Here is a 12369-nt window from a genome sequence, read left to right on the forward strand (position 1 = left end):
ATAAGAGAACATCTTTTAAAGTCTCAGCTTAATTTCTGTGTTTTAGAAATTGTTTCCACAATGCCGACAAGAGCAATTGATAACACATTCATAAGCATAAGTTATAAAACTGTAAAACTAGACTTTGAGGTTTGCTCCCTTAAAGACAAACAGTCAATGGTAAAGCAGTATGTGCTCCCTGAAGATATCCCAGGACAGGGTCATCATGGCTTGCATCACCCAAAAAAAAAAAAAAAAAAAAAAAAAAAAAGCAACCTTCACAGCTGTAAATCAATGTGGAGGATTAAAGAGTTACTCCAGTCCAGAGAGTGCTGGTGCGTCCCGTGTCTCAGCCTGAAGCGAAAGCCCCTCCTCGCTGTCTGTACCCTGGTTTAGACTGTCCAGTAAGGCCACAAATGTACTAAGTGAGTCGTCCTGAACACAAACATAAATGAGGTACAAGAGGCACACCACAATGAGGAAGACCAAAATCTGGATCTGGACTGGCACAAGGCGGCGCTCAACCTCTCGTCTCTCCAACGTCGTGGGACTGGCAGGAGTGTCTGGGTACGTGTACTGGACAGGTCTCCCTGCTGCACCCTTGATGGCTCTCCGGCGAGTGGCACTGAAATAGAACAGAGTACATGTGCCGATAACCCAATCACGATACTCCTTCAGTATGTGCTGCTATGCAAGATGTCCACGCGTCACCCACCACCAATTCAAATTCCTGTATATTTCTTGTACTTGAGTGAAACCTTAAAGTCATTCAACAACTTCAAAAACAGAGGCACACTGTAATAGTGTTGGTGTGGCACTTACTAGATCCCTGTGGGTGTGGCATTAGTGTTTGGAAGCAGGTCCCTGAAAGTATCTTTCATGGGCTCCTGAGAAAGGTAGAAAAGAGAGCAGAAACTACAGTCAAGGAGGACAAGTGAAAAAGAGAAATATGCCCCAGTCCAACAGAGACCCGGTGAACTGTGATGTAAAGGGTGAACTGTGATGTAATCACTAGAGATCTGAAAAACACTAACATTTAAAAAAAAAAAAAAAAAAAAAAAAAAAAGCGCAACTCTTAAGTGTGTATTTTTTTTGTTGTTTCAGTTCCACATAGTAACACGGACATATGAAATGAGTAGACAATGCACACATCGAAAACAGAAAATGTATGATGTATATGCCTTGATTTCCCAATCATAAGTGGATGCCTTGGGCGTGTAGTACAGGGACTGGTTCTTCAGGTTGTCCTTGTTAGGAGTGGGCATATCCAGCTAAGGAAACAAGACGTAACACATCGTGATTGCTATAGTACGAGTTTCCGCCAGTCTCCAGTGAACCTTTCCAACAATTTTGACCACCACCAAAGTTTGAGCCTAAAGTGCGACTGAATAATGTGAGCACTACTGACCCTGCTGGAGCACGAACAATGCTCCTGCACATTGCACCCATTCAAATCCCTCTCAGTGTCTATGCTCATGGAGTGTGACCTCGAACTCTCCATCTGTTGTTAGAGGTGATAATGTACATGACCGAGTGAACGCTCCACCGGCGCTAACTCGCAACCTTTAAAATAAGAAGAATTCTTAAAGTTCAGAAACTGTAAGATTAACTTTCCTCCTCAACCATCTGGGTGATGCTGAAGGCCTGAGAGGAAATCGTTGAGCCATCATTGGGCATAACTGATCCAGATGGAAACTGCAAGAATTAGTATTATAAGTTAACAGAAACATGCATCATTCATCACACAATCTTAACACCAGTGAGATACCAATACCCATTACTGTAAAACAAAAACCCATTGGTGGCTTGACAGGCTCACAATGAATTTGCAGTGTAAGTGAGGAATGCAGAGAATTTAAAATCCGTGAGAGAAGTGAAATAAGACCAGCCTACCCCTGATCCTAATCCCGAGCGTTGATCTACAGAGGATGCTCTACTAATTCCTACGGGAATCTTTGAGCAGCTAGGACGACTCCGCTCCAATGGTTGTATCACATTCCCTGAATTCCACTTGGGACTCAGTTCCCTGTTTCTAGAAGAATGCGCATGCTACGAAAGGCCAACCCAAGCAAACATCGGGGGGGAAAAAAAAACACATATCAGTGTCCCCTGAGAATTCAGTTTGTCTGAATTTTGCACAAAAGATATGTAGTATTTACCAGCCTTGATGGGGGTAAAAAGCACTGCGGGTAAAAAAAAACACCATTCTGAAAACACATAAAACTGCAAGTGCTTACTTCAAAAAATGAACAGTTCCAGTTAGAACACAAGTTCACAGTTGCCATCTGTGACCACTAAGTGGCACTGCAGCGATGTGATGCAAGAAAATATATTGAACAGCAAAAGCATACAGATAGTGTGAGCTCCCCAGTCAAGTGGTACTAGTCATTAACACAGGACGTCTAGATCAGCTATCCAAAGATATCAAGAACTTCCTACAATTTGCTCACCTGGCCGCTCCCTTGTTGTGCCTGGTCTGACTGTTCATGCGTTTCTTCTTCTGCTCCTTCGGAACCTGTGCAAGTCACAGAAAACAATGAAATACAAACGCAGAACAAAAAATGGGCCATGGCCACGAAAATGGCCAAGACTATTGTTATACTGTGCAAAACCCATCTCTTCATCAACACTAAAGTAACCTTTATGTTATGTTAACTGATGGTTTATCCATATATTAGTCGCTGTAATACAGCTTGGGCTAGTACCCATCAGAGAGAACTTGAGTCCATATACTGTCTTCAAAAACCATCACTGAGAATAATAAATTGTGTACGTCGGTAACATTACTCTGAGCCTCTTTTTCTTAAATTAGGTGTCCTCAGAGTTTAAACCAACCACAAAAACTAAAAATCCGGACTGGTCATACCTGACTCTTCGTCCTCTTGTTCCCCATTTTCATCCTCGTCTTCACTGTCAGAGTACAATACACCTTGCTCTACTCCGTTCAGACAGCCATGTCCATCAGACTGAAGCAGTTTCCTGAGCTTCTTCTCATACACTGCTCTGGTGGAGGCTAGCATAGACAACAAAAAAACAATACTATAGCGATTAGTTCTTTTAAGACAGGGGGCAAACAAACCTAAAAAAAAAAAATAGAGCGATGCTGAACATTATGTCTCAACACATTCATTAAAACTGAATTGTTGATAGCAACAATTCCTCACCGACTATGGGCCCAGCTTTAACCCCGTGTTTGAGAAGCGCGGCCATGAGGTCATCGTCAGTCAATCCACTCGGGTCAGCCATCTCTGCCTCCTCCTCCTCCTCCTCCTCCTCCTCGTCGTCCTCCTCCTCCTCGTCCTGGCAAAACACAAGTTTCTGAATTAAAGCGAATGCTGTTCGAGACACGACAAAGACTGCAGCTTGGATGCCAGCAGTTTCCAGGTGTGGGATATAGAGCATATAAACAAAAATGCTCATATTCATCTAATTTTTGCACTTTGTGAATCTTCTGCTTATTAAATGTAAAACTATTGTAAACAACCACAGAAGAAGAAGTTATCAGTTGAGACCGGCATATCATATACCAACTAACAGATAATTATGATATGGTGTATTGTTCCACTTTGTCACAGCTCCTAATGACAACACGTGAATGATTGCTTCTGAAAAAAAAAATAAAAATCATTCAATTAATCTGGTAATTATTTTAAATTAATTATATGAAATGCCTGAGAAATAGTGAAAAAAACGCCAATCAATATTTTCCAGAGCACAAGGTGATATCTTCAACTTCCCTGTACCACTTATATATAAAAAACAAAATAAAAGCTGCAATATATTAGATTTGAAAAGCTGCAACCTGCAAATGATTTAAATGCTGAGTTGAACATCAAACTAGTTGAAAATGTATTTGCTCGACCAATAGATTAATTCAGCTCTGAACATCAGCAGGGTCTAGAGTGCAAATCCTGCAGCAGATGATAAATGTGAAACTTTACAGTACTGTTGATTAAATAGGCTAAAGCAGACTAAACACAGTCTGGACAGACCGTCTTTCTTCCCCTGTGACACAGCACAGAAACAACCTCCAGACGTTAAGTGCTGGTGCTCTTCTTGGCACACTTGAATGAGTGCGACAGGTGTGGCAAGCACATGCACTGGACTGCGATGGCATAAGCCAACTGCAGAAGCGTCTGATGTAAATCTATACCTACTATACAGCTGGTGGCTCAGTGATCAAGGACCTCGAATGCTACACCAAGCTGACAGGACCGTTTGGTAGCCGTGACCCAGATCACCAGCTCCACAACCCCTCCACAGCTACGGAGCATGCGCAGCATCGGTTTAAATGAGTTCATACCAATTATTACTATGCACAACGAGTCCTGCTTATCAAACACAAATATAGCCCTTAAAGGCAGCATTGTTGACAAGTCTTTTACCAGGCAACATATTTATAATGGCAAACATTTTGGAGCGTCATTTCTTCAGACATGTAAATAAGAAGTTCGCCACCACAAAGTAGAAAGCACCATCGTCATGCGAAGTTACAGAAAGTTGCGATTGCAAAAGTAACTTAAATTATAATATAGTATGTGACAAAAAGACCATAAGTGTGATCAACTCACTGCCACATATCGTACTTGATCCTCCTCGTCGCTGGAAAAATCCGCTGAGTTTTTCTGATTGATGTGTTTTAAGTGCAACTCCACATAAATCTCCTTTTTGCTCTTGGCAGGTGGCAGCGCGACATTGTGGGCAACCAGATCCAACTTCAGTCTGGCTTTAGAGAGGTGAGCCGGGTCCTCCGAAAACAGCGACATGTCACGAGTACGACGCGGAAAATAATCAAATGTAGTTCAACTTCAGCGGCTGCTCTTTATACTTGTGAAGGCAGATGCTATCCGACAGAGCTGACGCGTAGGAATCCCTCTTGCTCGTGGTCTGAGGATCTGAACTGAGAAGAACAGCTGCAACCGACGACTTGATTGACAGCAATTTAACAATTCCGGTACTCAGTAAAGCACCGCCAGCGAAAGCATTAAATTGAAATCCTTTCATGACCTGATGATAAACTAATTTTAAGCTTAGTTAACATTTAGATATATCATATCTAAATACAGAAAAGTACAGGCGTTACTAATTAACAGTGTTTTTACATGGACATGAGTATCCCGGTTATGAGGTTTGTACCGGTTTTGATCAAAATAAAGGATTAGTTGTTTACATGATGCTTAAACACAAAAACGGTTTACTTCAAAAACCCCAATCTTAAACACGATATTTGTGTCCGTGAATACACTCTGTGAGTCATTTCTATGTCCCAAGCCATGACAATTTAATTCATTGAAATACATTGTATTATTTACACCTGGGCTTTTATCTCTAACATGTCAAAATGTATTCAGTGAAAAAAAAAAAGAAGCCTATTGGTTACCTAATTATGAAAGTTTGAGTTGTCAGTGCAAATTCCTCCAGCCAAGCCACAGCAATTGAAATGTGTACCTTTGACCTCCAGGCTTTGGCTGCTGTTGGTGTAGTGGTCGTCTCTCTGGTGGGTGAGGCTGCATTTTTACTGGAACGATGGATATCCACCTAGTGCATGTAGAAGTGGTGAGTAGTTTCCTTTCCTAACATCTGTTAAAAAACAAAAGACAAGAAAAAGCACTTTGTTCAGGTGATTGTCTGTAAAGCAGGAGGTGCTGAATTGTTCTATTAAGGACTTTTTTCCCCCAACTAAACACCTACAGCAGGCATCTGTTCTGAAAAACACTTCAAATCATCAGCGGTCAAGATAGAACTCAGTAAACCTGCTTCTTGGAACAGGCCTCTGGTGCTTTCAGAGATCTTATCAGTACGAAATAAGTGAGATCCCAGAAAAGCTGGGTCGTGATTACCGACAACAGATGTCCTTCTCAAAAAACATGATTATTGAACATGTGTGGACGACTTTATAGAGTAAAACTAAACAACCCCTACCCCCAAACATCTGGTACTGCTGTGATTATTTCTCAACTATTTTCCTGAAGCAGAATTTTTAGCCAATTAGTCATTTTTAATGCTTTTTTTATGCCAAATTGCATATTTTCAAGAAACTTATGAGCACATATCTGGTGAACACAAAATTGAAAGTGGTGTTTATTGTGATTCTTTGTGGAGAAACTCAGTTTGACAGATCTGTCGATCAAAATCAACTAATCAATTAGTGGACAAAGTCGTATTAATGTTAGTCGACACGGGAATTTCTGTGATCGAAGACTGCCCTATTATAAACGTAATTATAATGTGTTATAAAAACACAAGAAAAATAAAACAAAATGGAACAGCATAAAATGTTCCCACTGGATTGTATTCCTTAAATACCACTCAATGCCAGTGGAAACATTAACAGATGAAGCACAATGGATCTCATGAGCCAAAGATGGGTTAATTTGTTTGTCTTTGGTGCAAATTGTACAAAACAGCTAAGAGATATTTAAATAGATGACTTTGCTATGTTTGTGCTCATGAAATGACAATACAGCAGGTGTTTACATTGCTTTGCAGTGATATTTGAGTTTTAGTTGAGCAGACGAGATCGCATGCTGTGCTGTTTACTGTTGGGAATTTGAACTGTATCATTTTTAGATTGATCAAGTCCGTGTGATGTGAGAAAAACAACATTGGTTTTCAGTGGGGGCCTCCAGTGGGATGAGTGGATTGACTTTGCCTGATTAGGATCCATCAGTATTGAACATGTATACTGTTTTATTGTTTGGTAAAAAAAACACAACTGGCCCACCTGGAATTTTAATCTGTTTTTTGATACATTTTTCTACTTCAGGCAACATAATGCAAGAACTGGTATTCTCCCAATTTGGCGCCCCTACAGTTTTGGAGATGTACACCATTGTCGTACAAATAGCAAAGATATGCTGCAGCGAGTTACCTTTGTTGCATTGTGCCTTTTGCTGAGTAACAGTGAATGTTAACAGGGATGATTTACTGATACAGTATTGAACATATCAACATTTTACAGTAGATTGAAAGTTAGGGTTGTAGCATCAAGACATTGTCATAGATTGTGTTTTAAAGGCATACAAAACTGTTAAAGGTTAATACAAAAAGTCTCAAATCAAAGTGGTTTGAGTCCTGACTTGCTCATATTTGCTTTGCACCGAGAATTAAGACTTGATTCCAAAAGTCTGATATGGATAATTCCAAGTTCAAAGTCAGGAGATATTCAGAGTTATTACAGTCAGAAGCCTGAATGCTCCTGGAATCCTTTTGAAAGATCCACAGGGAGGGGGTAGGAACCATGAGAGGCCACATTTGAAGGGTTTTATAAAAGAGCTTTGACGGCTCAGCTGGCTGCGATGCACACAAAGTACCTGTGAGGATACAGTTCAAAGTGTATAGTCTTGTTGCACGGTGCCTTCTTCTAGCCTCTATCAAAAATGAGCAATAATAATATTAAAATCAAAATTACTATTAAACAGTGATTTGAATGTAATTTATTTAACAAATGTTTGTGACTTGTTTTTTGAATTGTGACTGATATGCAGTTTAGCACTGCCACTGCACAAATAATATTTGCTTGAATTTCAATTCACATTAAGTTAATCAGAACCATGATTAATACTGAACGACCAATACGTCGTTCTTTATGGAAATTAAACAAATGAACAAAGTAAACAAGATGAATGAAAATATTACTTATTTTTCAGTTTATAACCTGAATCCAAAGGTCAGGCCTTTTTTCACCTCTGAATATTTTTTTCCATAGATATCACAGCTGGGGCATAATATGCTAGTCTTCACATGCTGATATGATGTCATTGCTGTAGATAATAATTAGGAAACCGGAAAAGCAGGCTGGTGCAGTTGGTTCATGATTTGGGTGATAACTTGTTAAAGTGTTCAGCCTACAGATAAAAACAATGGAGTGAATTATGTTGCCCCATTATTTTATTAATAGCAACACATAAAAGCATTTCATTTTATGTAAAAAAAAAGGTCTAATTCTTTGCAAATGCGATGAATGCATTTATTGGTAGGTTTATGTAAAGCTTTATGAGGCAGTAGCGATGTCATTCAAGTTTAGGTTTGAAAACGTGTTAATCGTCAGCAGGATATAGGCTTAAACAATCCTGAACTTTCACTTTTACATAACAGGTTGTGTAGAATATCCTGTTGAGACATCCAAAGTAACGTCCCAGATGTATGTAATGAGAGCTCTAAGCTGTTTATTGAAGTTGTAGAGCAGCTGAGAGCAGCAGGAAATAAACGCTTTAATTTCCTTGACCATCTGCTAAGTCACAACTTTTATGAAATCCAGGCAGCTGTCCAGAAACAACTGCAGGAAAATATGTAGCTCCAACTCACAATATCTGTATTTGCACCACAACTGCAAAAGTTTGATGTAAGGAGAGATGCGTGACATAGATGCCGTTGACTACAGTTTTTGTTGATATCATTACAAAATATTGTAGATGCCACAAATAGCTGTCAACAAAGTCTTTAAAGCCACTTCCTCAGGTGACTGTCCACTGTGTATCCAATGGCTTTAAACCCTACATGAAATGTTAGAAGGAACTCACATAGGAATAGAAAGCCATAAGACGCAGTTGTGGTTTGATTTGGAAGAGAATAACACAAAATCAGTGACTGATGGAGTTTGAGAAAAGCTGAAAGCTTGAAAGCGAATAGAGGAAAAAAAAACATGGCCAGGCTGCAGAAAGTATTCAGGATTTAAAACTCACATTCGCATGAATAATTAACCAAAGAAACTGTAAGTATTCATCTGAGGCCCGGGGGAGTAAAATGAAACTGTCTTGTTAGTCTTCAGATGGAAGGAATTGTATTTTTCAGAGCACAGACTCAAATAAATTGACCCCTGTCCAATGCGTGAATGTTACAGCAATACCCTGCAAGCTATTCAATTCCTCAGGGGGCTCTGCAGAACAATCTTTGATTAAAAATGCCGTTTTAAACCAGAGTCTACAGGGGAAAGGTGCAATGGTGATCAAAAGGATTCTGTCTCTGAATTCAAAACAGCTTTTGTAAAGTATTCTGTAGCAATCCTCTCTGCCTGACTTCCACAAGCACAAAGAAGATCATCACTTCAACATTTTGATTCAACTACTGGGCACAGGAAGGCTAGCAGTTTGTATCATCTTGTTATGTGGTGACCAAAACAGTTTTAGCAGATATAATGTTCAACATTTCCATGCAGTAAATCTCTTGTGCCTCTTTAATTAATCAAAGAGTCAAGCATAATTAATGCACAGAAAAACTAACGTACTTAATTGATTTCATACATATTCCCACGACTCTTTAAACTGAAAGAAGTTGAACAGAAATCATATCTTTCTGTGTTGGACTGAAACAGCAGACTGTTTACCACTATATTAACATGTTGGAAGTGCTTTGGGCCATTTTCAACCCGTCTGTGAGTACAGACCTCAGCACTCGAGCAATGCCGGCCAAATCTGCACACACAGATGTCTGCTCAGAAAACAGTAGCCTTTATGAAAACATGAAAAACTCTTGTGGACAGAGAGGAACCGGACTACTATAGAGGACAGAGGAGGCATTTGTTGACATTGTATCAAGTGCACCGCTGAGATATTTGAGGCACAGAGGGGCCAGGTATTTGTCAGTCAGTGTTTCTTGTGCTTTTGCTGTCTCCAACTCAAACAACAAAAGCCCCATTGAGACAGACGCTTTTTTTTCTCTGAACAAGCACACAAAGCTTCCTGTACTAGGCTGCAACTCTCCAGTACTGAGAACCACTTCTGGTTGCCTTTTTATACACCTGTTTCGAATTGCTTTTGCACAGCAAGATTGGAAAAACACTTTGTCAGAAAGTTTCCCATCTTTTCTCATCGCTTTGCTGCAGTTAAGTTAGCTTTTTTATGAAATCCCATAGTTGCAAGATGTCCGAACTTTCTCTCAAACTTTTTTACTAAAGAGATTGAGAAACACAATGAAGCTAAGCGTACTTTTTTTTAAAGTTTGTCAGTCTAACCAAACATCCAGTGGTTAACACACTTAGATTTATATCTCATTGGCCTCACATATGCTGGATATTCACATAACATCTGACAGAGAACATTATGAGGGAAAGTGTTTATTTGATTTGCCTTTTTCCAGGTTTTTGGAAAAAGACCACTGCCACTGAGCTCCAGGGGAGCCTGTTCTCATGCATGCCTCAGCATAAATTAGTAAAGCCCCTGTGTCAGACTCTGTCCAGACAAGAAGGTGAATCTCAGCCACAGGGAGGATTAGCGTTTATCCCAAAACATCGTACATCTCTCTGCTAGGAGCCAATTCAGGGAATAATCAGTATCCAGATGTTTTTATTGGCTTTAGATAATATATTTAGTTACATTACTCTGTTTTTTTCTGGAGTACGAGGAATGTGGATATTTTCTCTAAGAAATTGTAAATGCAAAGCTATAACAATACAGCAAGTGACTAATATTCCACAATTTGACATTCAGACATTGATCTTGAAAGTTAGAGTGGTGGCACCTGATTTCTTATCCTATGCAGTACTCCCTTTTCATATATTACAAACACACCTTCCACTGGCAGACAAGACAACCAACACACATTTAAACACGGCATACAACACATGAAAGCCTCAGAGTATCACTGTCATTCTTGGATGAAAACAATATACATTTTTGTCACTTTACACTTCTGAGAGTAATGGTGGCGTTCATTTAGTGCTGCTCGTATTCATATGCTATAAATCCGACTCTTACCTCCTTCTTCCTCTCCTGCGTCCCTCGCTGGAACGAGTATGGCATCCCCTCAGCCGAGTACTGTATGGTGAGACAATGGGTAGTGGGGGGAGGAGGAGTTACTGTGTGAGCAGGAGCGAGAGTGGGGAGACAGGGGGAGTAAAAGCAGAATGAAAACTGGGAGAGGGAGAGAGAGCGAGGGGAAAGGAGACTCAGAAGGGAGATCACTCGCTCACAATACTCTCAAACCACGAATCTGACGAGACGTTGCATGAATGGCAATTCTTGAAACCCCCCCCCTCCTCAGATGCAATGTCAGAGAAAACAGTAACCAGAAATCCCTCTTCATGTGGGAAATGTAAGGAAAAACAAGAGACTGTGAGAGAATGAGTCCTGGATTTAAACAAGTCCCTTTCTTTGGCTTTCGCTGAATGAGTTCTTAAGATTCCAAGTTGGCAGAGTGCCCATGGGTCCTGGATGGAAAAGGATAAAAGAGGGGCTGAGGTAGGGGGGCTCCCTATTGTGTTTGTTCCCTTTCCTTTCAGTCCTGGCACTCTAGTTGATCTTTGCAGCCAGTTGCTGAATATTCCGGTCACTTATCCCTCAGTTGTGTACAGAAGCTGCATTTTTTTTTTTTTTTGCATTTTCATCTGGATTAATGCACATGTTTTCTCCCAACGATGACACAAAGTTTATTTTTGTCACCCTGCACATACAGTATTGACAGTTTGGGTGGGAGGTTTAAAACAAGAGGACCAGAATGATTACCAAACGCGGGTTGACTTCAAGTCAACACTGATCTAAAGATGCTGGTGTCTTTACAGTCTCTTAGTCTTTGTTTGGGCTGTTTTTTCAACAGTCCACTAGTAGAGGCAGAATGCTATTTTGCTTGGTGAATCTGGGATGAAGACAGCAGGTGCAGTTGCCCCTCTCTGAGTCACATTCAACCACAGCTATCTCCCCCTTGAATCCATTTCCTCTACTAATACACCCGCCTCACCCTGTCTACGCAAGGAGGGGGGGTTAGATAGGGCGAATGAGAAGCACAATAAACAGAAAAAAAGCTACAGTTTGTTGAAGGTTTTTAACGAGTGACGTGTTAATCGCACCGTCCTGACCGGAATGGCTGATGAGCATGTGTGACACAGAGCGAAGGCGATCGTGTAGAGGGTGTAAAGGATTAATGCGACCGCATCTCTTGTCAGTCACCACTGTGCTTCTCACCGCTGCTTGTGCTGCATCGGTGGCGCAAGAGAAGCCCTGTTTTCACTCACAGTCTGCCCTCCTCTTCCTCCTCCTCCTCCCTCCCCGCAAACCCTTCCTTACCCTCTCTCTGTCTTTTTTCTTGCTCTCTCTCAAATAGACACACAGGCTGGGTTCATTACTATTCACCAGGTTTCACTCGGACACGCATCATTGCTCCGCTCTCTACAACTGTGTCGGGGGAGAGAGGGTGCAGGGGAGAAGGAGACGAAGGGAAGAAGCAAGAGACGTCTCATGATAGAATAGAATAAATCACCATTGTTTGTTTCTCTGTGTCCGGATGTGTGTGTAGAAACATATTACCAGACAGCTGCATGCATGAGTTGTTCACTGACAGAAAGATCCTCAGGGCAACAAAGCTGGTTCAGTCCTCAATACAGAAAATCTGTTTTCCTCTGTGGGGTTTTGAATTCATCACTTGCCTTTAATTAAATCCACTGAGGTCGTACACTCT

At 40.7% G+C, this 12369-nt stretch overlaps 1 protein-coding gene across 4 annotated transcripts; it reads right to left on the minus strand.

Annotated features, from left to right (window-relative positions):
* Positions 1-267: 267 nt before the first annotated feature.
* On the minus strand, positions 268-10898 carry lemd1 (LEM domain containing 1). 4 transcript variants are annotated; one of them, XM_031845431.1, is made up of 12 exons: positions 10674-10898; positions 4551-5559; positions 3144-3261; positions 2846-2992; positions 2430-2494; positions 2139-2162; positions 1873-2028; positions 1594-1674; positions 1388-1480; positions 1161-1250; positions 802-866; positions 268-604 (listed from the first exon to the last, which is right to left on the minus strand). In XM_031845431.1, the coding sequence occupies exons 2-12, from the start codon at positions 4743-4745 to the stop codon at positions 292-294; spliced, it is 1347 nt and encodes a 448-aa protein (XP_031701291.1). In that variant the 5' UTR covers positions 4746-5559; positions 10674-10898; the 3' UTR covers positions 268-291. The 4 variants fall into 4 exon arrangements, with proteins under 4 accessions (XP_031701291.1, XP_031701289.1, XP_031701293.1 ...); XM_031845429.1 differs by having other exon boundaries at positions 2139-2186; XM_031845433.1 differs by having other exon boundaries at positions 2139-2186; positions 5428-5559; positions 10674-10896.
* Positions 10899-12369: the final 1471 nt, after the last annotated feature.

Source organism: Anarrhichthys ocellatus, unplaced genomic scaffold (genome assembly GCF_004355925.1).
Source record: "Anarrhichthys ocellatus isolate YVR2014 unplaced genomic scaffold, GSC_Weel_1.0 scaffold5, whole genome shotgun sequence".
In the NCBI taxonomy this organism is placed as follows: Eukaryota; Metazoa; Chordata; class Actinopteri; order Perciformes; family Anarhichadidae; genus Anarrhichthys; species Anarrhichthys ocellatus.